At 44.7% G+C, this 26,673-nt stretch overlaps 1 protein-coding gene and 1 pseudogene across 1 annotated transcript; both read right to left on the reverse strand.

Annotated features, from left to right (window-relative positions):
- Window positions 1-324: 324 nt before the first annotated feature.
- Window positions 325-9,402, reverse strand: LOC120021023 (annotated as a pseudogene).
- A 3,499-nt stretch (window positions 9,403-12,901) lies between these two features.
- Window positions 12,902-25,022, reverse strand: LOC120021673 (smoothelin-like). The gene is made up of 8 exons (XM_038965496.1): window positions 24,849-25,022; window positions 20,945-21,111; window positions 15,584-15,659; window positions 15,313-15,438; window positions 14,745-14,799; window positions 14,510-14,630; window positions 14,178-14,329; window positions 12,902-13,901 (listed from the first exon to the last, which is right to left on the reverse strand). The coding sequence occupies exons 2-8, from the start codon at window positions 21,086-21,088 to the stop codon at window positions 13,754-13,756; spliced, it is 822 nt and encodes a 273-aa protein (XP_038821424.1). The 5' UTR covers window positions 21,089-21,111; window positions 24,849-25,022; the 3' UTR covers window positions 12,902-13,753.
- Window positions 25,023-26,673: the final 1,651 nt, after the last annotated feature.

Raw genomic sequence — 26,673 nt, forward strand, 5'->3', positions numbered from 1 at the left:
ATCACTCTGAAAATAAGACAGGAATGTTTTTTTCTCTCAAACATGTACAATTCTACACACATATACACAAGATGGGGAGATTCAGAAACAAACCAGTTGGAGTGGTTTAATATCAGTTGGCGCTTAGGGGCATGGAAAGATGGATATCATACCACACCAAGTGATCCAGCCCATATGGGTAGGGCATATAGACATCCTTTAAACTTACCATAACAACAGCAGTACTGTACATTGCAGATTTACTCTTGCTTTGGCTTTACATTTATTGTGTACATAGAGTATTGATATGAGTCTGTAAAAGCACTTCTTGGGGTAAGACTTAGACTGTTATCGATTTGGACTAGCTCCTGACTCCAAAGTACACACAGTGTATGTATGGGATGAAGTCACTGATAAGTAGATTAAGAAACAGAGACAACTGGTTCACTACCATGTGGAATGTTGCAAACTACAAGTCATACAATGCACTGCTTTTATGAGCGCAGTGACAGTGTGGGGTCAGATCAGCATCAGAATAATGGACCATATCAGCCCTAGATTCTATCATCATATAGTCTTTACTGGCCTGATTTCAACAGTCTTATCTTAATGTCTGTGCACATTCATGACCCCACAGAGATTGTTGCTTGGGCTTCTCATAAACTTGTCTCTCCAGTCTTGCCTGGTGACCTGCCCCCTGTGGGGGTGACCTGAGTTGGCCTGTGTTCCCCCAGGATGGCAGCGATCAGAGCCTCTGGGGCTGAGACCCCACCCCCGGGGGACACAGGGCTGCGGGGCGTGAGTGGGCTGATGGGCGACGATAGGGTGTCCTGGGGGGAGACCAGGTGCTCCTTCTTAGCTGCAGAGCAGGGTGAGCGGCTGCTTGGTAGCCCCTCTAGGGGACGAGGGTGCAAGCTGAGGCCCTGCAGGGAGGGCATGGGGGTGTTGGAGTGAGCAGGACTGCGGCTGCGGCGGTGACGATGGTGGTGTTTGCCTTTTCCAGGGCTTGGGCTGCGGGAGCTAGCAGGGGCCAGCAGGACCAGTGTGCTGTCATCCTCCGAGCTGACATCAGAACTGTCTGAGCGGCATACTGGTGGGGCTGTCGGGCTGCGCACAGGAACATGGATCTATGGGAGATGGGAGGGTTGTTGAAGAGAGTAGAGGAAAGGGTGGGAAGCAATTGCTTTATTCTCTGTTCATTGAACAACACAGGAAGAAAAACCGCAGGAAGGGTCCTGACCTGAAAGGGCAATGTCACTCCGATAATGGTATTCATGTTGTTGCTGTAGAAACCCAAAATGTATTCCCCTGCATCCCTGGGTAAATCCTCCTCTGTAAATGTCACCTGAGAAGAGAAAAGGAAAAAGAAAGAGAAGAACAAATTAGATTAAATGGAAAGATAGCAAGTGTGTGTGTGTGTAATGTTATTATCTTAATGGATCTCTGAGGTTGGTTGTGAGAGCATGTTTGTCAGGCTTTGTATCATACCTGTGACCCATGATCTGCCTTGGCCCACACATATGCTACATAGTCCTTGTGATGTTTGAACCCAACCTGTGAAGAAAAACCACAGATATCAATTAACCCCATATTGACAAAGTGGAAACATGTTTTTAGAAATGTTAGAAATGTATTGAAACTGAAATACACAAATATCTAATTTCCATAAGTATTCACACCCCTGGGTCAATACTTTGTAGAAGCACCTTTGACAGTGATTACAGCTGGGAGTCTTTAAGAGCTTTCCACATCTGGATTGTGCAACATTTCGCCATTATTCTTTTCAAAATGTTTCAAGCTCTGTCAAATTGGTTGTTGATCATTGCTTGACAACTGTTTTCAGGTCTTAGATTTTCAAGTAGATTTAAGTCAAAACTGTAACTCAGCCACTCAGGAACATTCACAGTCTTCTTGGTAAGCAACTCCAGTGTAGATTTGGCCTTTTTTAGGTTATTGTCCTGCTGAAAGGTGAATTCATCTCCCAGTGTCTGGTGGAGGACAGACTGAACAAGGTTTTCGCCTGTGATTAGCTCCATTACGTTTCTTTTTTATCGTGAAAAACTCCCCAGTCCTTAACTATTACAAGCATACCAATAACATGATACAGTTACCACTATGCTTGAAAATATGGAGAGTGGTACTCAGTAATGTGTTGTATTGGATTTGCCCCAAACATAACACTTTGCATTCAGGACAAAAAGTTAATTGCTTTGCCAAATGGATGTATGTTTTCGAATATTTTTATTCTGTACCGGCTTCCTTCTTTTAACCCTGTCAATTATGTTAGTATTGTGGAGTAACTACAATGTTGTTGATCCATCCTCAGTTTTCTCCTCTCCCAGCCATTAAACGCTGTAATTGTTTTAAAGTCACCATTGGCCTCATGGGGAAATCCCTGAGCGGTTTCCTTCCTCTCCGACAACTGAGTTAGGAAGGACGCCTGCATCTTTGTAGTGACTGGGTGTATTGATAAACCATCCAAAGTATAATTAATAACTTCACCATGCTCAAAGGGATATTCAATGTCTGCTTTTTACATTTTTTTACTCAACTACCAATAGTTGCCCTTCTTTACGAGGCATTGGAAAATCTCCATGGTCTTTGTGGTTGAATCTGTGTTCGAAATTCACTGTTTGACTAAGGGACCTTACAGATAATTGTATGTGTGGGGTACAGAGATTGTAAGTGTAGGGTACAGAGATGAGGTAGATAAAAAAAATTATGTTATCGTTATTATTGCACACAGAGTACTCATGTGAGTCCATGCAACTTATTATGTGACTTGTTCAGCACCTTTTTACTCCTGAACTCATTTAGGCTTACCATAACAAAGGTGTTGAATACTTATTTGGCACGTAACCAAAAGGATGCCGGATAAAATCCCAGAGCTGACAAGGTAAAAATATGTCATTCTGCCCCTGAGCAAAGCAGTTAACCCACTGTTCCTTGGGTGCCGAAGACGTGAATATCGATTAAGGCAGCCCCCCCGCACCTCTCTGATTCAGAGAGGTGCGTTGAAGACAACGTGTGTTGAGGTGTGTTGAAGACATTCAGTTGTACAACTGACTAGGTATTGTCACGCCCTGACCTTAGAGAGACGTTTTATTTCTCTATTTGGTTAGGTCAGGGTGTGATGTGGGGTGGGCATTCTATGTTTTGTATTTCTGTGTGTTTGGCCGAGTGTGGTTCCCAATCAGAGGCAGCTGTCTATCGTTGTCTCTGATTGGGAATCATACTTAGGCAGCCTGTTATGCCACCTTAGTTGTGGGTAGTTGTCTTTGTTAGTGGCCTGTATAGCCCTAGTAAGCTTCACGTTCGTTTTTGGTGTTTCTTGTTTTGTTGGCGACATTCTTAATAAAGAAAAATGTACACTCACCACGCTGCACCTTGGTCCGGTCATTTCCCTGACGACGTTCGTGACAGAACTACCCACCACAAACGGACCAAGCGGCGTGGCCGGGAGGAGAAGCGTTTTCTGGAAGAATGGACATGGAAGGAGATCTTGGAAGGCAAGGGACCCTGGGCAAAGGCTGGAGAGTATCGGCGTCCAAGGGAGGAGATAGAGGCGGCGAATGCAGAGCGGCGACAGTACGAGGAGTTGGCACAGCGGAGCAGGCACGAGAGGCAGCTCCCAAATTGTTTTTGGGGGGGGCACACGAGGAGATTGGCTGAGTCAGGTTGGAGACCTGAGTCAACTCCCCGTGCTTACCGTGTATCCAGCCAGGACGAGTGGTGCCAGCTCTGCGCATCAGACCTCCAGTACGCCTCCACAGTCCAGTACGTCCTGTGCCTCCTCTCCGCACTCGTCCTGAGATGCGGGTCATCAGCCCAGTGCCACCGGTACCGGTCCCACGCATCAAGCCTCCAGTGCGTCTCCACAGTCCAGAGCTTCCGGCGACAGTTCCCAGACCAGAGCTTCCGGCGACAGTTCCCAGTCCAGAGCTTCCGGCGATGTTTCACAGTCCGGAACCTCCAACGACGGGCCACAGTCCGGAACCTCCAACGACGGGCCACAGTCCGGAACCTCCAACGACGGGCCACAGTCCGGAACCTCCAACGACGGGCCACAGTCCGGAACCTGCAACGAGGGTCCCCAGTCCGGGGCCTGCAGCGAAGGTCCCCAGTCCGGGGCCTACAACGAGGGTCCCCAGTGTAGGGCCTGCAGCGAGGGTACCCAGTCCGGGGCCTGCAGCGAGGGTCCCCAGTCCGGGGGCCTGCAACGAGGGTCCCCAGTCCGGGGCCTGCAGCGAGGGTCCCCAGTCCGGGGCCTCCAGCGACGATCCCCAGTCCGGAGCCTCCAGCGATGAGGGTCCCCTGTCCAGGGCCTGCAACGAGGGTCCTCCGTCCGGGGCCTGCAACGAGGGTCCTCCGTCCGGGGCCTGCAACGAGGGTCCCCAGTCCGGGGCCTGCGGCGAGGGTCCCCAGTCCGGGGCCTACGGCGAGGGTCCCCAGTCCGGGGCCTGCGACGAGGGTCCCCAGTCCGGGGCCTGCGGCGAGGGTCCCCAGTCCGGGGTCGGCGACGAGGGTCCCCGCACCAGAGGCTCCACCAAAGTGGGGTGAGCCAGAGGAGGAGCGGGGTCTGCGTCCCGCACCGGAGCCGCCACTGAAGTAGATGGCCACCCGGAACCTCCCCTATAGGTTCAGGTTTGCGGCCGGGAGTCCGCACCTTTGGGGGGGGGGGGGGGGGGGGGGGGGGGGGGGGTAATGTCACGCCCTGACCTGAGAGAGACGTTTTATTTCTCTATTTGGTTAGTTCAGGATGTGATGTGGGGTGGGAATTCTATGTTTGTATTTCTGTGTGTTTGGCCGAGTGTGGTTCCCAATCAGAGGCAGCTGTCTATCGTTGTCTCTGATTGGGAATCATACTTAGGCAGCCTGTTTTGCCACCTTAGTTGTGGGTAGTTGTCTTTGTTAGTGGCCTGTATAGCCCTAGTAATCTTCACGTTCGTTTTTGGTTTCTTGTTTTGTTGGCGACATTCTTAATAAAGAAAAATGTACCCTCACCACGCTGCACCTTGGTCCGGTCATTTCCCTGACGACGTTCGTGACAGGTATCCCCCTTTCTCTTTCCCTTACTGACTCAAGACATTTCAGCGTTTCATTTTTTTTATTAATTTGTAAAAATTTGTAAAAACACAATTCCATTTTGGCATTATGGGGTATATTGTGGAAGCCAGTGATAAAAAAATCTACATTTTATAACCAAAAAATTCAGGCTATAACACCAAAACATTTTTTTAAAGTAGCGGGGTGTGAATACTTTCTGAAGGCACTGTACTGTAGCTATGTGTGAGAGCAAATATGAACTCTCACTGGTTTAAAGTTGAATTCACAGTTACCTTGTATATTGCAACCCAGTCCCATGAGCTGCGCTGGAAGCTGGACCTCACAGTGAATCTGACTGTAGCGTCAGAAACTTTAGTCCACTCCTTCTCATACTCTAACGTTACAAGAGGAAGGTCCACTTTGAATGGGAACTGGAGGAGAAAGTATGATAGTGAAAACAGACACAGAGAAAGATGGAAAGAAAGATAATTTCAGAGGCTGATTCTAATGATGTGAGGTCATACTAGTGTTATAATGTGACAGTAACTGTGAAGGTTTTTCACCATATCTGGATAAACATCAAACAGTGTGACTGCTGGGGTGAGAGTTCAGGGGTCACAGGGAGGTTAGACTTACATGTAATGAGAAGACAGCAGAGACCGGTTTGTGGTCGCTGCAGGTGTAGCCCATGTGACTGCGGTAGGAGTGTTGCACCACCTTGGTTGCCCCACCCAGCCACGAGGTTAGGCCACGCTGCAGAGCGGCATTGTGGGTAGGAACAGGGGAGCCCGTACAACGCAGACGCCACAAGATACGGTCTGTCCATGCTGGCTTTCGCTTCTTACTGCTGTGAGAGGTACAGAGAGAGAGATAATAGTGGGAAATATAGGTCAGTGAATCAGTTAATGGAGGAGGGAGCATCATCTCAATCACAAACCGTGTATTTCTCTACACAGAATCACATACCTGGTGTCGTATGTGTGTGTCCCCACGTCAAACTTATATGTGGGGGGAAATTTGAGAGGGCCTTCCAAGAAGCCATCTAAGATGGACTCACTGTTTTTGGCTATGTTAAGCTGCAAAACAAATGAGAGAGAGAGAGAGAAAAGAGAGAGAGAGAAAAGAGAGAGAGAGAGAGAGAGAGAGAGAGAGAGAGAGAGAGAGAGAGAGAGAGAGAGAGAGAGAGAGAGAGAGAGAGAGAGAGAGAGAGAGAGAGAGAGAGAGAGAGAGAGAGAGAGAGAGAGAGAGAGAGAGAGAGAGAGAGAGAGAGAGAGAGAGAGAGAGAGAGAGAGAGAGAGAGAGAGAGAGAGAGAGAAATATATATACCAATGAATCATCAAAGTAGCTGGTTTGACTTGATGTAGTCACTGAGTGAATAAATATTATTGGGCGTAGGTTCATTTTTGTGGTGCTATAGCTCCCTCTGTTGGTAATGAATCAACAGTCTTTGTTTCCAAAGATGATCATGACTTCCAGAAAATTCCATTTGGACTTTTTTTAATGTCAAATAAGTAGATTCTACAGCTTTCTCACCTGGTCTCGCTCCCACAGCAAAGGGAGCTTATTGCTGTCAATGGCACTCTTCACCACATGAATGTCATAGTCCTCGATGCGGAAGTTAAGATCCCCAAACCAGAACACCACGCTGGGAGAAGAACAAATAACCATTTCATCGACCACTCCATGAGCCAACGACTGATCATCAGACCACATAATTAGGAGTATTTCGTGACCATATGACCAAGGAAAAACTCCCAAAGGTCAAATAGGGGGTTCTTATATTTGTTATGTTTCACACATGTACATGTGTAGTGTAATGGAATTGTGTTTTTTGTATATCCCAACTACCTCAGAGAGTGGAATCACGGCATGGTATCAGCCATTATTGACAGCAACCCGGGAGAAATTATGGTTAAGTGCCTTTCTCAAGGACAGTTTTGTTTTACTTAGTCGGTTCAGGGATTCAAACTAGCAAACTTTCAGGTTACTGGTCTAAGGATCTAACCACTAGGCTACCTGCCGCCCGGTGGACAGGTGGGAAAAACTCCTGGCCCTACACATACTGTTTACATCAGCCCTCCCCCATCCAATAACCCACTCATGGTCCAGCACACCCGAGGCGGTCGCGCCATCAAACTGCTGTTGCTGCAGGATGCTCTCAAAGTCCTCCATGCGCTGCTCCAGGTTCCGCATGTGAGCCGGCAGGTGACAGTTCAGGAAACACACCGGGTGGCCGAACATCGTCATCCTCGCACTTACACCCCCTTTATTACCCTGGGGGCGGGGAAGAGAGCGATAGAGAGAGAGTGTGAAAATGTCACACACATTGATGGATTAAACATAGATGCTCTCCAGGTCTCTGTAATCAAACATCCACTGTGATAAGCATGAAAGGACAGATGGCATGGTATCAGAGAACCAGACAGCCTGACAGTCCTGCTGCACTGACCTCAGAGAAAAGGAGACTGCACCAGCAGCCAGTAGTCATGCTGACATCAACATGCACAGGAAGGTCACACACACACACACACACACACACACTCACACACACACACACACACACACACACACACTCACACTCACACTCACACTCACACTCACACACACACACACACACACACACACACACACACACACACACACACACACTCATTCTCTCTCTCCCTGGCATATTAACATATTTTAATGCAATCTAAAAACAATTTGTGTACAAGGGTTTCTGGACTGTGCATTTACTGACAAGCTCCTATTTTAGAGCAGGGGTTGCTATGGGTGACACTCACCCAGTAGCCCCCGAGGCCTGTGCGTGTTTTCTCTGTCTGCACCCCCCTCAGGAATGGAAGATGGCAGAATTTAGAGAACACCAGCAACAGCACCCCCTGCATACGCTGGGACGCCACCTATAGTGATTAAGGAGGATGTGAAGAGAAGGGTAGAGAGAGACAGAGAAAGAGAGAGAGATGAAGAGAGATAAAGAGACAGAGCAAGAGAGAGATAAAGAGTTAGATAGAGAGATAAAGAGAGAGGAGAAAGAAGAAAGAATCGTACATTAAGAAGATAAACCATTAGATAAGATGTTTGACATTATACTCTGTCTGTCACGACTGTCGTGAGTAACTGTCCCTATAGAGATTGAGACAGTGACTGGCACATCATAGCGAGCTAACTCCTTACTGACCAGCACATATCCAAAGCGACTGAGTGTGTCCATGCAGAGCTCACTCCACTGGTCGTGGAAGAGAGCGTCCTTCAGCCGCTTGTTGATCATAGAGTTCATTTCCTGAAGCCTGAGTGGGGAGGAAGAGAGGAAGAACAACTCGTAACTCAGTGGGAGCAGAAGAGCAATGAGAAAATGTTTGGATGGGTAGATGAGGTAGTAGAGGAGAGATCAGAACAGTGATAGAGATATGATGGAGGAGACATTCAAGGCTGTCTCCCTGGCACCGTTGTGATTGGAGCAGAAGCTCACCCAATGATAAACATGTCTGTGCTCCCATCGCCAGCATGTGGCCCAAACAGAGATGCGACGTCATCAGGGGGAACAGCAGAGCCCACATTCCATGTGACAATGTGCACCCTATTAGAGGACAACACAGGTGAGCATGCACATCCTACATTATCAGTAGTTATGCAAACACATACATTACTTTCCCGTTACAGTGATTTGCAATCATAACTGTGTAGTCACAATGTAATTATTATGTAATAATGTATAGCTCAATGTTAAGTGTTGAACCCATACTGTACAGTGACCAGTGGGGGTTCTGGGACCTCTGTCAAGGAAATGTACAGCCTGCATCCATTCTGTCCACTTCAGACAGCTCTTACTGAGATGTATGACATTTGATTCATGTGACACACTCTGGCTCAAATCAACCCATCATGCTGCAAATGGCTTCTATCACTGAGGCTGGGTTCTGCCTAGCTGGTCTGCCAAGGAGGGAAAGAGAAAACTATCTCCATGGAGACAACATGTTACTATATTTAGTTAGGGAGTAGAAACTTTAGAACAAATGTCATACAGTGGCATGCTACTAAAATAGTACTTGGCATCATCAGTCGTGATCTGTCTCACCTGAAACCGTGATCCGTTTCTCCTTCAGTCTGTGGCTGATTCTCCATAGCGCCCAGAGGGGAGCTGGTCCTCTGGGACTGTGGACTGGAGCCTGGTTTGGGGCTGAGGCTGGATGGTGGGGTGAGGCAGGGCTGAGGCAGGTTAGGCTGGGGGATGAGGTAAGGCTGGCCGGTGTAAGGCTGAGTGCTGTGAGGACTCTGAGGGTTGCGGGACAACAGGGAAGACTCTGTAGGGGACTGGGACAGGGAGATGGAGCTGTGTGGTCCAGGAATGCGGTTTGGAATAGAGGCCTTATCCTTCATATCAGCCTCTGAATCTCTGGAGGAATTTAGTGCAGTAGGTCTGGGACGGCTGAAATAGACTGGAACTGCAGGACTGGACCCAGGTTGTACATGCTCCAGCCTCACCTGGTCTGGCATCTGACGTACACCTGAGGCCAGTCCTGGGAGTTTCCCAGACCCCCCTGTGGGACTGGGGATAGAGGTGTCCTGAGCTGTTGGTCGCCGGGGTAGAGCAGGTCCTGGAAAGGTTTTCCTCCCAGGTTGTCCAGAGTGTCTGGCTGGATCTGTGCTGCTTTGTTTATGCTGCATTTGATCCATCAACCTGGTTAGTAACTATACATCATGGTGAAGGGATGGGAGAGCGATTGTGAGATAGAGAGAGGAATGTGCAGTCTGCTGAGCTGGGTGTGTAATAGAGGAGGCTGGTGAGACGAGCTATGGGAGGACAGGTTCATTGTAATGGCTGAAAAGGAATCAATGGAATGGTACCAAACACATCCAACACATGGAAACAACGTGTTTAACTCTGTTCCATTGATTCCATTCCAGCCATTACAATGAGCCTGTCCTCCTATAGCTCCTCCCACCAGACTCCTCTGGTGTGTAACTGATACCAATGTAGAATGAGAAGATGAGTGACCTGTGTTTGTTTGTCCTTCACAACCCCCTCCCTCGTCCTCCCTCTGGTCACAGACCATCTCTCCATCTATCACAGAGCCCTGTGGCCCGACAGGAGGGGGGGATTGGCATGGAGCCAGAAGCGGGTGGGGGGAGCTGGCTCACATTGAGTACCTGTCCACCTCCTGCCCCCTAGTCCTCAGACACCACTGCTGACATCATCACCATACTGAACCACAGGCAAGCTGGTGGGTACCAACTTTCTACCCCCATCGTGGTCTACTTCCCTGTTGCTTAGCAACATATTTCAGTCCTCCAACCCCCTTTCTACCCCATTCCCTCCTTGTGTCTTCCCTTTCAACTACTGTATGTTTTGGAGATGGAGGGGGGAAGATTGACTTTCTGTGCATGAAACCAATATTTCATGCTCCTCTGCCTCAGGTAGAACTAGCTAGGTCTCTCTCTAATACACTCTAACACACACACTTTCTGTGGCAGCGAGAGTGTGTGTTTAGAGATGCAACACTAACCCACTGCAGCAGCAGATATAGAGGGACACAGCGCACAACACAAATGTCAACAGACGAGCCACATAGTGGTCTACATAGTCCCCCTCTCTATGAGAAGTAGCCTATAGGCCAGTGGCAGGTGTGACAGCTCACTTACCAACCACATTGTTTGTTCTCTGACCTACAGAAATAAAAAAATACCCTCCTCAGGGCCGGCTCCAGTTGCTTAGGGCCCCCAGCCGCTAGAGAGCCCCCGAACGCCCCCCCCAAAAACAATTAATATTATTATAATTTGTTCTTTTTGGGGGGGGGGGGGGCTCAGTTGTGGTCTCAATTTACTGTTGAGAGTTAGAATAGTAGAATACACAAGGTGCAAGTTCGAAATTTGGTTGTGCATCCGCAGTTTTACTCTTGTCAGTCACTGACAGTCACAACCAAATCTCGCTTAGGGCCCCCATAATGCTAGAGCTGGCCCTGACCCCCTTAATTTATTTATGACATTCAGAGGGGCTCTGAAAATTGAAGGGCACATGTTGCTTGCTTGTGCAAGGGTAGCCTAAACATAATAGATTGTGGTTGTGGTCATTGAAGGTGTGTCAATACATCAATATATTGGAAAGTGAAAAGCCACCACAAATGTTGTTGATAATGGCTATTTCAGCAGAGGTGGAGTCAAATAGGTGGATTAATATTGTAATGGCCTGGAGATTCTATTCTACCCATCTGTCACACATCAAAGTTTATAACAGATCTACTTAATACAGCTCTCCTCAGCCATGCACCTCTCTGCTGGGGCACACTGACATCATAAAAAAAAATAACAAGAATGTATGATCATCAATCAACATACAATAATAATCACATAGCCTATAGGCAGATGCCTGTTGTACGGTTGCGCACACTCCGACAAATACATTACCTTTTATCTGAAAGGTGAACAAGGAATCCGTCTCAAACTGGCGCAAGGCAGGGCATGGTAAAATAGACTTATCCAATTGAATCGGTCCAGGATATGGACAGAAACATCTACGCTTTCTTTCAATCCTCAAAAAGACAGGACTTTACGGTATACGGTTTTCTTCGACGCGTCTGAAATATATACTACGCCTGGGGGAATGACAAATAGATACCGTGGAGAGACAAGTGCATACGGTGGTGAATGACAGCAGTCAGTGACGCTTGCGCGAGCTGTCAAAGGTAATGAACCTCGCGCCGGTCCCGGTACGCGAGTTTAGTGTCATAAAACGTGAAAAAACAGTAACCTAGTGTCTTATTTCCAGTAAACATATCCTTGAGATGTGTGTTTAGCTCATTTAAATAAATAGGCTACCAGAAGAGCATCTGTACGCGTGATGCAGACTGCCCAGTTAACGGGACAGCTGCCTGCGCCTCGATCCTGCTTACCTGCTGCCTGACCGGTGCAACTGTTTTCCTAGAGAGGAACCCACATTACTCACACAGCGCCCTGATAATATCTGATTGAGAATAGAGTCAGAGTGAGACCGTAATAAATGCACCCAAGAAATCACAACCTCCAAATTCAGCAGGCGTTGTTACTAGGTTTCTATAAATGAACTGCGCAGAATGAAAATGTCAGGCTGGTAGGCTATCTTAACGTGCACAGCCGTGTAGCCTAGTTGTTATCCTACAGGACACTGCGCAAGAGCGCCCGGAGTTGGGGCCCCGCGTGACCACTATGGTTGAGCGCATTTAAATGATGTTATCTCTGCTGTCAGAGTTATCTTACTTGTGAAATTATTGTTTTAACCGTTATGTGAACTATGATTGTCCGTTGAAAGCGTAAAATGTAGTGAAAGATGCCCGCACCTGCTGTCTCAAAGTCTGAATGCTTGGCTATGAAAAGCCAACTGACGTTTACTCATAAGGTGCTGACCTGTTGCACCCTCTACAACCACTGTGATTATTATTATTATTATCTATGAACGTTTGAACATATTGGCCATGTACTGTTATAATCTCCACTGGCACAGCCAGAAGAAGACTGGCCACCCATCAGAGCCTGGTTCCTCTCTAGGTTTCTTCCTAGGTTCCCTGCCTTTCTAGGGAGTTTTCCTAGCCACAACGCTTCTACATCTGCATTTCTTGCTATTTGGGGTTTTAGGCTGGGTTTCTGTATAGCACTTTGTGACAACAGCTGATGTAAAAAGGGCTTTATACAAGCATTTGATTGATTGATTGATTGATGATGTGACCATCTGTCAATCATGCACGTGGGCAAGAAGAAGACACCCCACCGTGTCAGAGGTGCGAGTTATGTTATGTTATTTTATTGTGTGTTTATTGTGTATATATCAGTCCAAATTGACACACATACAGCGCACTCTATTGGATTAGTAGGCTTGGTTTGTTTATTTAACTGTTATTCACTGATATACATTAGCCTACACAGTCTGGTGAGCTAGAGTAGAGTGGCAAAATTTTGAAGAATCACTTCCAAACTGTATGTATTTAGGCTACATAATGTAGGCTATATGACTAACATAGTGCACTATCAATAATGGAGGGAAAAACATCCAAACCATTCAAGATGAAAATAAAAATGCAGGACAAGGTATGGCAACTCTGTGTTTATATAGTATGATTATAGTCTGTCCCTGAGCACATGGTGGTCCTGAGAAGCTTAGCCTATAATAAGTCAGTGTTACTGTGAGCCAGTCACTGCCTTTTATTTGCCCTGGACCAAGATGCCTTTGGGTCTAAACTTTTAATAGAGTAGACTTCAGGGATATTTTCCATTTTTAAATAGTGACCAAATACAGTAATGATTTGGCAACAATCCTCTTTCAGGCTGAAAATGGTGAGGGTTCCCCGTAATAGAAATGTAGTAGTACTCTATAATGTGATCAGAACAAAATAAATGTTCACAAATCAAACCACATCATTCACATTACATTTGACCTCATGTATCTTTAACCCATACATAGCCTACCCACAAAAAGCCATTGTAGTCAGGGCACAGCACTGCAGCACCATAAAAAGCCATTCCCAGATTCTCCATGGCTCTGACTGAGATTATAGCAGATGTGTAATCTCAGTGGAATGTACTGATCTTAAGTGCCAGCTGTCCTCTCAACACATAAACAGAAAGTGTCAGCTAATACACACAAACCAATACAAAGATACACACAGTTAATAAAAATCCCAACTATGTGCTTAAAAGGCACTGCAGCAAACTACAAACTCTTATATGCCCTCCCCATCCCCATATTGTGAAACATCCGTCTCTAGAGTTTCTTTTTGGTTTTAACTAGGCCTTTCTCCACCAGGCATCGGTAGAACTCCTGAATGTATGTGTACACACACTTCCAGTCAGGCTCATGCATCCGCAGCAAGTCTTCAACGTCCAACAGAGGGGGGCAATCTGCCAGCCTTCTACAGCCAAAAGAGAGGAGAGAGACACAGGCCTGAGCTATCACAATCATTGTCCCCAGGCAGGATCTACTGGCAGTTGAGCTAGTGGACAATACAGGTTATTTTTTTTCTCAGAGAAGGTATTTTTGTCAAGTTCAATCGATCACTGCACAGCCCTTGGGGCCTTCCTGTGCATCTAAAAAGTGCATTTTGTCAGAGTAGGTTTTCTGTGGCTGAGGGTGTGTGTGTGTGTTTGTGTTTCAATGTTTGTTTAGAATAGATACATAGGGAACTCACTCTGCAGTGCTGAAGGCCAGCTCAAAGTTGTCTTTGCGTGCGTTGGGGTTGAGTATGGAGTACTCAAATGCATCTGGGAAGAACCTGTGCACCAGTGCACAGAATGCTATGCCATCACTCCAACTGGAAGAGAAGTTGCGGATTTCCACCCCCTGCACAGAGTAAGGGAGGAGGGGACATAAAAGGGAACAGCAAAGAGAACGAGGAGAGGGATTGGATTTACAAAGACATTGATCAAGTGAAGTAAGGTTATTGGTATGCTGGGGACACTGTGGGTATAAAACAAGAATATATTAATGTAGAGATAAGATAGTGAGTCCTCAAATGCTTACCTCATATGGTTCGGTTTTGGCCCTGCACCAATCCAGTAACATCTGCTTGACATTTTTCATGTTGGGTGCTGCAACAACAGGGGAACACTGATGGGCTGGTGCCATAGCTGGGTTGGCCATGCTGGGGAGAGAGGATAAACACGTTATTTAACACACTACTAGTATCACAACTTAGACATGCAGAATTTGATCAATCACACGTGAAGCATGGCTGGCTGTTAGCTCAATGACTCACCTGCCAGTTGTTTTAGTGAAGGAGTTGGTAGTTGATGCAGAGAGTTGGCTGTGCACTGTAGAGAAACAGAAGGGGGCATGTAGTGATTTTGAGTAGGCAAGCAGGTCATCTCTCACAATCCCACTTTGATTTGAAAGATTGGAGAGAGAGAGAGAGAGAGAGAGAGAGAGAGAGAGAGAGAGAGAGAGAGAGAGAGAGAGAGTGAGTGAGTGAGTGAGTGAGTGAGTGAGTGAGTGAGTGAGTGAGTGAGTGAGTGAGTGAGTGAGTGAGTGAGTGAGTGAGTGAGTGAGTGAGTGAGTGAGTGAGTGAGTGAGTGAGTGAGTGAGTGAGTGAGTGAGTGAGTGAGTGAGAGAGAGAGAGAGAGAACCAGCACTTGGTCTGCCTCTACTGATAGCTACTTTATTGAGGAAAAACGTTACTTTCTATGCCTGATATGTGATATGTGGTTATCCCACAATCTTCAGATGAATGCACTAACTGTAATTCGCTCTGGATAAGAGCATCTACCAAATGACTAAAATGTAAAAATATGTGTGTGTTGTGTCCTGCGGAGGGATATGATACTCACTGTGGGATCTTTGCTGGTGGTTGCTGGTCTGGCCTCTGTTCATTCCCATCCGTCCTGTGCCTGCTTTACTCAAAGCCTGTTGCTTCAGGTCATCTTGCCTGGACCCCCGCTCTTTCTCTCGCTTCTCTTTGGAGAGAAGTAGAGGGAGAAAAAGAGAATTGTAGTATTAAAATTGGAAGTAGGACAGCGAGTGGACATTCAAAGGGGTTGTCAGGAGTGATAGCAAAGATGCGATCCTGTCACATTTCACGTTGAAGCTCTCTGATCTTACCTCTCTTCTTCTTGAGCAAGTCCCTCAATGCAGCGCGGATCATTCGCCTTTCATCAAAATCCACAGCTTTATCCAACTGTCAGAGATAAACCCATGTAGAAACCAAAAGATGAGGAGACCAAGGCCAAACTCAATAGTAATGGCGTCTTTTGTAGGCAATAACTCCACCATGGTTTGTTGTGTTATAGCCTGAATTCAAAATGATTCAATATATTTTCTCACCCATCTACAGACAGTACCCCAATATTGTTGTTTTTAGAAATGTTAGCAAATGTATTGAAAATAAATACATAAATATCTCATTTACATAAGTATTCACACCCCTGAGTCAATACTTTGTAGAAGCACCTTTGGCAGCGATTACAGCAGTAAGTCTTTCTGGGTAAGTCTCTAAGAGCTTTCCACACCTGGATTGTGCAACATTTGGCCATTATTATTTTAAAAATTCTTCAAGCTCTGTCAAATTGGCTGTTGATCATTGCTAGACAACCATTTTCAGGTCTTGCAATATATTTCCAAGTAGATTTAAGTCAAAATTGTAACTGAGCCACTCAGGAACATTCACTGTCTTCTTGGTAAGCAACTCCAATGTAGATTTAGCCTTGAATAACTCTGAATGCTCGGCTATGAAAAGCCAACTGACATTTACTCCTGAGGTGCTGACCTGTTGCACCCTCTACAACCATTTATTATTATTATTTGACCCTGCTGGTCATCTATGAACGCTTGAACATCTTGGCCATGTACTGTTATAATCTCCACCCGACACAGCCAGAAGTGGACTGGCCACCCCTCAGAGCCTGGTTCCTCTGTAGGTTTCTTCCTAGGTTCTGGCCTTTCTAGGGAGTTGTTCCTAGCCACCGTGCTTCTACATCTGCATTGCTTGCTGTTTGGGACTGTAGGCTGGGTTTCTGTATAGCACCTTGTGACATAGGCTGATGTAAAAAGGGCTTTATAAATACATTTGATTGAAATTTGATTGATTGTGTTTTAGTTTATTGTCCTGCTGAAAGGTGAATTCATCTCCCAGTGTCTATTGGAAAGCAGAATGAACAACGTTTTCCTCTAGGATTTTGCCTGTGATTAGCTCCATTTTGCTTCTTTTTTATCCTGGAAAACTCCCCAGTCCTTAATAATTACAAACATACCCATAGCATGATGCAGCCACCACTATGCTTGAAATATGGAGAGTGGTACTCAGTAATGTGTTGTATTGGATTTTCCCCAATCATACCACTTTGTATTCAGGACAAAAAGTTAATTGCTTTGCCAAATATTTCACTGTGTTACTTTAGTAAACAGGATGCATGTTTTGGAATATTTATATTCTGTACAGGCTTCCTTCTTTTAACCCTGTCAATTAGGTTAGTATTGTGGAGTAACTACAATGTTGTTGATCCATCCTCAGTTTTCTCCTCTCCCAGCCATTAAACTCTGTTTTAAAGTCACCATTGGCCTCATGGTGAAATCCCTGAGCAGTTTCCTTCCTCTTCAGCATGGTTTTTGTAGGGTTTTTGGATAAATGCAGAAAATAAGGTCTGTGGTAAACAAAGGCATAGGAGATCTTATTAAAAAAAATCTATGAGATAATCTTCATCAGCTAATGTCACTTTTTGTGAATTTTGAAGCATTTATGTAATTAAAAAACCCATAACGCACATAAAGGCTTCCTAATTCATAAAGGTCATGTTAACTGACACCGTATCATCTCATAGATCAAAACGTATAAGATCTCATAAGCCTATCCTTTCTCCATTCATTTTGCCCATCGGAATGGCTAAACGAACTAGAGGTAAATCATTTCCGTTTTTAGGACTACAAACTGGCGAGATTATAGCAAAGATTATGGAAATACTGACAAGATACATGTCTCTCTGCCCTAACAATGGGAGTCGTTGTTTACAAAGCGGCATGGCAGGCTGTCTATCTCTCACCTTTCTTTGGATTGGTGGATACATCTCGTTATTGTAATCCTTATTTGAATATTCAATAAGGGGTTGTCGACCAAATTCGACACTCATTAACCTCCATACTAAAACGTCTTACTTGGTGTGCGAAACAAACAAAAAATGTCACCTGCTGTCTATTGGCAGGTGTCCATTGACCCAGCTTTACTCTACAAAATATGTCATGGAAATGGCAGATATAGGATAAATTATCTAAAGATAGCCTACACTTCTACAGGGGTGGATTTTCTTGATTACGACAAATGTTGATGGAAACAGTGTTTTTCCGAATAAGTAATCATTGGCGAATACTTTTGCAGGTAGGCAGAGCACGTGATGTCATCATGTAGCCTTACTACACCCTCCACTCCACATTTAATTCTAAATGCCTACTGCTTGCAAAATCTTTTTTTTTCCAACTATAAACAAATAATGCTTCTTTGCAGGACAAGGATTGCCCTGACCTTCAAGAATGCCTGAATTGTTTCACCTTGCTTTTCTGGTTGGCTGGATGCAAGTTTCACCATCCAATTATTACAGATCTACAGGAGTGCAAGTCTCACTATGGCACGGACCATGGTGATACATTGGCACATGATAATTATTAGAATATGGCAAATATTAGTCAATTATTGTATTCTATCCATGCGGGCTTGCACGGGCCACCTGAGACATAAAACAAATAGGTGGAAGGGCACACAGGCTTTCGCCAATTTATTCATGCACAATTTTCCTAAAAGGGTAATGGAAACACTTCAACCACTACATTTTTATAAGACACTGTAGACTTTTGCAAATACGCAAAAAGGCCAGCATCCTGGAGTATGAGTATCTTCACTGTTGACATTGAGACTGGTGTTTTGCGGGTACTATTTAATGAAGCTGCCAGTTGAGGACCTGTGAGGCATCTGTTTCTCAAATTAGACACTCTAATGTACTTGTCCTCTTGCTCAGTTGTGCACCGGGGCCTCCCACTCCTCTTTCTATTCTGGTTAGAGCCAGTTTGCGCTGTTCTGTGAAGGGAGTAGTACACAGCATTGCACGAGATCTTCAGTTTCTTGGCAATTTCTTGAAAGAAATAGCCTTAATTTCTCAGAACAAGAATAGACTGACGAGTTTCAGAAGAAAGTTATTTGTTTCTGGCCATTTTGAGCCTGTAATCGAACCCACAAATGCTGATGCTCCAGATACTCAACTAGTCTAAAGAAGGCCAGTTATATTGCTTCTTTAATCAGGACAACAGTTTTCAGCTGTGCTAACATAATTGTAAAAGGGTTTTCTAATGATCAATTAGCCTTTTCTAATTCTAAACTTGGATGAGCTAACACAATGTGCCATCAGAACACAGGAGTGATGGTTGCTGATAATGGGCCTCTGTACGCCTATGTAGATATTCCATAAAAAATCTGCCGTTTACAGGTACAATAGTCATTTACAACATTAACAATGTCTACACTGTATTTCTGATCAATTTGATGTTATTTTAATTGACAAAAAATTTGCTTTTCTTTCCAAAACAAGGACATTTCTAAGTGGCCCCAAACTTTTGAACGGTAGTGTACAGTCGTGGCCAAAAGTTTTGAGAATAACACAAATATGAATTTCCACAAAGTTTGCTGCTTCAGTGTCTTTAGATATTTTTGTCAGATGTTACTATGGAATACTGAAGTATAGTTACAAGGATTTCATAAGTGTCAAAGGCTTTTATTGACAATGACATGAAGTTGATACAAAGAGTCAATATTTGCAGTGTTGACCCTTCTTTTTCAAGACCTCTGCAATCCACCCTGGCATGCTGTCAATTAACTTCTGGGCCACACCCTGACTGATGGCAGCCCATTCTTGCATAACCAATGCTTGGAGTTTGTCAGAATTTGTGGGTTTTTGTTTGTCCACCCGCCTCTTGAGGATTGACCACAAGTTCTCAATGGGATTAAGGTCTGGGGAGTTTCCTGGCCATGGACCCAAAATATCGATGTTTTGTTCCCCGAGCCACTTAGTTATCACTTTTGCCTTATGGCAAGGTACTCCATCATGCTGGGAAAGGCATTGTTCGTCACCAAACTGTTCCTGGAACGGTTGGGAGAAGTTGCTCTCGGAGGATGTGTTGGTACCATTCTTTATTCATGGCTGTGTTCTTAGGCAAAATTGTGAGTGAGCCCACTCCCTTGGCTGAGAAGCAACCCCACACATGAATGGTCTCAGGATGCTTTACTGTTGGCATGACACAGGACTGATGGTAGCGTTCACCTTGTCTTCTCCGGACAAGCTTTTTTCCGGATGCCCCAAACAATTGGAAAGGGGATTCATCAGAGAGAATGACTTTACCTCAGTCCTCAGTAGTCCAATCCCTGTACCTTTTGCAGAATATCAGTCTGTCCCTGATGTTTTTCCTGGAGAGAAGTGGCTTCTTTGCTGTCCTTCTTGACACCAAGCCATCTTCCAAAAGTCTTCGCCTCACTGTGCATGCAGATGCACTCACACCTGCCTGCTGCCATTCCTGAGCAAGCTCTGTACTGGTGGTGCCCCGATCCCGCAGCTGAGTCAACTTCAGGAGACGGTCCTGGCGCTTGCTGGACTTTTTTGGTCGCCCTGAAGCCTTCTTCACAACAATTGAACCGCTCTCCTTGAAGTTCTTGAATATCTGATAAATGGTTGATTTAGGTGCAATCTTACTGGCAGCAATATCCTTGCCTATGAAGCCCTTTTTGTGCAAAGTAATGATGACGGCACGTGTTTCCTTGCAGGTAACCATGTTTGACAGAGGAAGAACAATGATTCGAAGCACCACCCTCCTTTTGAAGCTTCCAGTCTGTTATTCAAACTCAATCAGCATGACAGAGTGATCTCCAGCCTTGTCCTCGTCATCACTCACACCTGTGTTAACGAGAGAATCACTGACATGATGTCAGCTGGTCCTTTTGTGGCAGGGCTGAAATGCAGTGGAAATGTTTTGGGGGGATTCAGTTCATTTGCATGGCAAAGAGGGAATTTGCAATTAATTGCAATTCATCTGATCACTCTTCATAACATTCTGGAGTATATGCAAATTGCCATCATACAAACTGAGGCAGCAGACTTGAAAATTAATATTTGTGTCATTCTCAAAACTTTTAGCCACGTCTGTCTGTCTGTCTGTCCGTCCGTCCGTCCGTCCGTCCGTCCGTCCGTCCGTCTGTGTGTGTGTCTGTGTGTCTGTGTGTGTGTGTGTGTGTGTGTGTGTGTGTGTGTGTGTGTGTGTGTGTGTGTGCGCGTGTGAGACGTCATTACGTCCAGCAGTTTTTATCAACCCAAGATAAATGGAAACATACCCTAGCAGGCAATTGTCACATCTATTTTCTAAACATCGACAAAAAAGTAATTGGACAAGATAATGGAAACAGTTTATGTGAAGTATGCACTACTACTGCCTCACCAGTTTATTCAGGACTTCTTCATCCTCAATAGCAGATAACTGCTGACTGGTCAGTATGCCTGACGGTGTGTCACCGGGGTTCGTCTCGGAGGTCTCGTTTGCAGACACAGCCCCCGCCACTCCCTCATCAGGTCCCGCCTCCATGTCCAACGTACTGTACGGGACTTCTAAATAAGGTAAAGAACGGAAATAAGGGGGCTCCAATGGCAAGAACTCTTACACAAATATCCAAAGAGCCAGAACATATAACGTCATTTGTTTGAATTTGTATTTATTATGGATCCCCATTAGCTGCTGCCAAGGACCTCTTCCTGGGGTCCAGCAAAATTAAGGCAGTTATATACATTATTCAAAACTATTACATTTCAAAACAGATTTCACAACACATTAAGTGTGTGCCCTCAGGCCACTACTCTACTACCACATATCTACAACACAACATCCATGTGTACATGTGGGTGTGTATGCATGTGTCTGTGCCTGTGACCCTTCACAGTCCCTGCTGTTCCCTTAGGTGTATTTTTATCAGATTTTACTACTTGCACAAGTTACTTGATGTGGAATAGAGTTCCATGTAGTCATGGCTCTATGTAGTAATGTGCACCTCCCATAGTGTGTTTTGGACCTGGGGACTGTGAAGAGACTGGTGGCATGTCTTGTGGGGTGTGCATGCTGTCTGATCTGTGTGCTAGTAGTTTAAACAGACAGCTCGGTGCATTCAACATATCAATACTTCTCACAAATACAAGTAGTGATGAAGGCAATCTCTCCTCTATTTTGAGCAAGGAGAGATTGACATGCATTTTAATATTATATGTTGTTGATGGATCCATGGCAAGCAGTTGCATAGCTAGCAGACATACAGGTAACTGCCATACAGGTAACCCCAAACAGCAAGCAATGCAGATGTAGAAGCACGGTGGCTAGGAAAAACTCCCTAGAAAGGCCAAAACCTAGGAAGAAACCTAGAGAGGAACCAGGCTATGAGGGGTGGCCAGTCCTCTTCTGGCTGTGCCGGGTGGAGATTATAACAGTACATGGCCAAGAAACACTTGAAAGGAAACACTTGACTAAATGAGGGATACTAAATATATTGAAAGCTGGTGCTTCCACACAGTTGTGGTTTCTGAGTTAATTAAGGGACGGATCAACATTTACATAATGGGTATCTGAAGGAAAATGGGGGAGGGTCATGCTTTTTCAATTTCAGTCAAGGGGAGGGTTTAGTATTTTTGTGTATCTAGTCCAGGGGAGTGTCATGTAATTTGAAATGGATGAAATTTCTATATTTCTCAGTGTTTTATAATTAGTTGCTTATTAGCCTATATATCGATGTGTGCCCGGTGCCACCACTCATCTCTGATTCTCAGCTGGGGCTATATCAAGTGTGCCTATAGGCTATTTAGTGTGGTCTCAATCAAATGATCCATAGCCTATATGCTATGAAGTGCATTCTCGGAGAAGCACAGAGCAAAGTTATATTTCTAAGATAGCTGCTGGGATGGTGTAAATATATCTAGGCTGCATTACACACGGCAAGGGACATTCCAACCCTGAGCCCCGGCCTGCTCTGCTGTTGCTGATCAAAACATGTTGTGTGCTGTTTAACCAATGGCTGTGCTGTTTAGGGCTACAGTGGTTGTTCAGGAGGAAAGTCAAAGGTTCCTTTTGTAAATCATTTTTGATTAGGCCTAGTCCAAAAAATGCTTTATCTTGCGCGCGGACTAGCCTATAGCCTGTGTTCTGTTCAGTTTGAGAAGGAGAGTGTGAAGATAAAGAGGACCAGAGGTCAACTTTGATAGCTTGCTACTACTATAATTGAATTTATTAAAAACAATATGTTTCTTGCCCATGATGTATTTATCAGAGTTATTGACCTCACAATAAACCAGATTTGAGTAACTTACATTGTTGTGCTGAAACTTGAAGCAGCAGCCATGGCACAATCAATCAGAAATGGAAGCTCATTGTGCTGAAAGTAGGCAAATTCTAGTTGCCATGTAATGCTGACAGGACAAAGAACAGTTTCTATAACTGCATATCTAAGTCTCTGATCTGTCCAAGAAGTGAGGGTAAATGGTAGACATGTTCTCTGCTATCCACTTTGTTGTAATTATAATTTTGGGTATAGTGAAGGGTTCAGGGAGGGTTTAGGTAAAGTATACTTTGCATAAAGGGAGGGCCATCCACTTTCATTTCAAAGAGGTCCAATTTTCTCCATGTAACCCTTATTATAAATAACATTAATTCCCTAAGCAACAACATGTATAAAAATGCCCAGTTGCCCATTATTTTAGCTACCATGGCTAGAAGAGATCTCAGTGAATTTGAAGAGGGGTCTCAAATGTGCATAGGGGGTTTAAAGTGTGTGTGTGTCTCGGTCACCAGATCTGAACCCAATGTTGAAGGTGCATAAAGGTGGAGGAATTAAAATATGACGTCATTGTTATTAGCACTACCCACAGAGTTCTTAAACTACGGCGCGCAACATGGTCCAACGTGCCAGTAAATCAGCACAAACAACTTTTTCGTTTTTTCTAATTGCCGCCGTCATTGAGCTAGAATTGGGATCATGTATACTGTGTTAATGCCGATACAAAAGAAGAGTAACGGAGAACAATGTACAATACGTAGAATTTAGCAAACAAGGCATTTGTGGTAAGTACATGGGGGCCGCCGTTTTTATGCACCTTCACTATTGAACATTTATGGGAGATTCTGGAGCGGTGCCTGAGACAGCATTTTCCTCCACCTCCTACAAAACCCCAAATTATGGAGAATTGGTGTCGCATCACTCCAGACACTTGTAGAATCTATGCCAAGACCCAACGCCCTATTGATGCCCCATTAAGACACTATGTTGGGGTTTCATTTATTTTGGCAGTTACCTGCACATAGGCCTACATTAAACATATGATAATCTTCAACCATCTCTCTCTTTTCCCTGAACCAGAGGGACATCTGAAGAAAGGCAGACTAAAAGAGCAAGACAAGTGGTCAGAGGTTGAGGATAAAGTGTGTGTGTGTGTGGGTACAGTATTTGCGTGCTAGAGATATAATGTTTTTGGTGTGTGGAGATGAGAGGACTAGCCCTGTCTACATGAATCATTATAAGTACATACCATAATTAATTTAAGCTAGTTATATAATTACATTCATAAAGCTAACAGGGTTAGGCAGCATTGACATTTAGAGCGCTTGGGACTATAAGGTTCTATCTGCATTTTTGTCTAAATTAAGTTATTGATGTAGCCTTGTTCTGTTCAAGGCTCTCTACCTCTATAGTACTAGGAACACCACAATTTATGTTAAGTTCAAAAGAAGACTAGATACAAAAAAAATTGCTGACACCATTCAAACCAATTAGGGTTCGGGAACTTGAAAGACAATTATCTCAGAATCATCTTTTTACAAATAGAACCTTATAGTCCTAACCTCTAGATTTAAGTTTCAACACCCAGTGACGTGCAGATAGCAGCGTTCTCATAATGTAAACGCATAACACCATCTGTTCGACTTGTAGTCTGTCCAGTAATCTGAATATAAACAGTGAGTGGGTCTAAACTGACATAAACCATGCTGCTCTAGAGAACTGTTTGTGTTAACACTGAAGTGCCCTTATTCTCTCTGCAACCAGCCTAGACCAGCACACAAACAGTATAAAACATGTACAAATATAGTAATCTAGCTTCGCACATTGTAACACCAATCATCCATGAAATTTACACAGAGGAAAATAGATGGATAAAAAGACAATGACAGACAGACAGACTGATATAACTACACACACAGTAACTAAACATACAGTACATGAAGGGTAACATCAATTCATATAGAGGAAGCTAAAATCTGTTATAGAAATTGAGACAACAGGAGAGTCAGAGTGATAGTGTCACACACCTACCTGTTTTGTGGGTTCTGTCTGTGTCTTGGGGGACAACGCAGCAGCTGTTTGCGGCAGGTGATGGAGACTTCAGTATTTACCCTGATGTTCAGTTCAGTACCCCTGTCCCACTTTCTCCTCTTCCTCAGACTTGCACAGGAGAGTGCTCAGCCCTTTAACACCACACTCCCTGCCTCAGAGTTGGACCAGGATGGAGGAGGAGGAAGAACAGAATGAATCATGGGACTGTCGGTCCTCTCCTCCCTCACTACTTCCTTCAAAACTCTTCTCCTCAATTGACTCTTATGTCATGCAAAACTTTGAGGCATAACTAGAGAGAGTACCATGTCTTTGTAATGACACCATTTTGACAAAAAGCTCTTAATCAACTCAGTGGGTGAGTGAAGAGTTGTTTAGAGAGCCCTATATACAAATAATTTGAAAGGAAGTGAAAGGGTTAAATACAAGGCAGAAGGGGAGCAACAACACTGCCTTATTCAGGCAAAAGGCGACTGTTCACTGTTTACAGAGAGCCAAGACATCCCTGTATGGAAAGACAGAACACACACACATTTGGCAGAAGATGGATAGCAAATCCAATCTACTCTCATTATGCTATTTTCATAAGGTTGAGACTAGTGATGGGGGGGGGGGGGTCGATACAGTTACATATTGAGATATTATTTGACGATATACAATGCATTCGGAAAGTATTCAGACCCCTTCCCTTTTTCCACATTTTGTTACTTTACAGCCTTATTCTAAAATGGATTAAATAAATAAAAACATCCTCATCAATCTACACACAATGAAAAGCAAAAACATGTTTGTAGACATTTTTAGCAAATTTATTTAAAAAAAACAACAGAAATACCTTATTTACATAAGTATTCAGACCCTTTGCCATGAGACTCGAAATTGAGCTCAGGTACATCCTGTTTCCATTGATTATCCTTGATTGGAGTCCACCTGTGGTAAATTCAATTGATTGGACATGAATTGGATAGGCACACAGCTGTCTATATAAGGTCCCACTGTTGACAGTGCATGTCAGAAAAAAACCAAGCCACGAGGACAAAGGAATTGTCCGTAGAGCTCCGAGAAAGGGATGTGTCAAGGCACAGATCTGAGGAAGGGTTGCAAAAGATTTCTGCAGCATTGAAGGTCTCGATGAACACAGTGGCCTCCATCATTCTTAAATGGAAAAAGTTAGGAACCACCAAGACTCTTCCTAGAGCTGGTGGCCTGGCCAAACTGATAATCGGGAGAAGGGCCTTGATCAAGGAGGTGACCAAGAACCCGATGGTCCCTCTAACAGAGCTCCAGAGTTCCTCTGTGGAGATGGCAGACACATCCAGAAGGACATCCATCTCTGCAGCACTCCACCAATCAGGCCTTTATGGTAGTGGCCAGACGGAAGCCCCTCCTCAGTAAAAGGCATGACAGCCCGCTTGGAGTTTGCCAAAAGGCACCTAAAGGACTCTCAAACCATGAGAAACAAGATTCTCTGGTCTAATAAAACCAAGATTGAACTCTTTGGCCTGAATGCCAAGCGTCACGTCTGGAGGAAACCTGGCAATATCCCTACAGTGAAGCATGGTGGTGGCAGTATCAAACTGTGTGGATGTTTTTCCAGAGGCAGGGACTGGGAGACTAGACAGGATCGAGGGAAAGATTAACAGAACAAAGTACAGAGATCCTTGATGAAAACCTGCTCCAGAGCGCTCAGGACCTCAGACTGGGGGCGAAGGTTCACCTTCCAACAGGACAATGACACTAAGCACACAGCCAAGACAATGCAGGAGATCAATCTGCAAAAATGTCTAAAAACCTGTTTTGCTTTGTC

The sequence above is a fragment of the Salvelinus namaycush genome, chromosome 26, assembly GCF_016432855.1.
Source record: "Salvelinus namaycush isolate Seneca chromosome 26, SaNama_1.0, whole genome shotgun sequence".
NCBI lineage: Eukaryota > Metazoa > Chordata > Actinopteri > Salmoniformes > Salmonidae > Salvelinus > Salvelinus namaycush.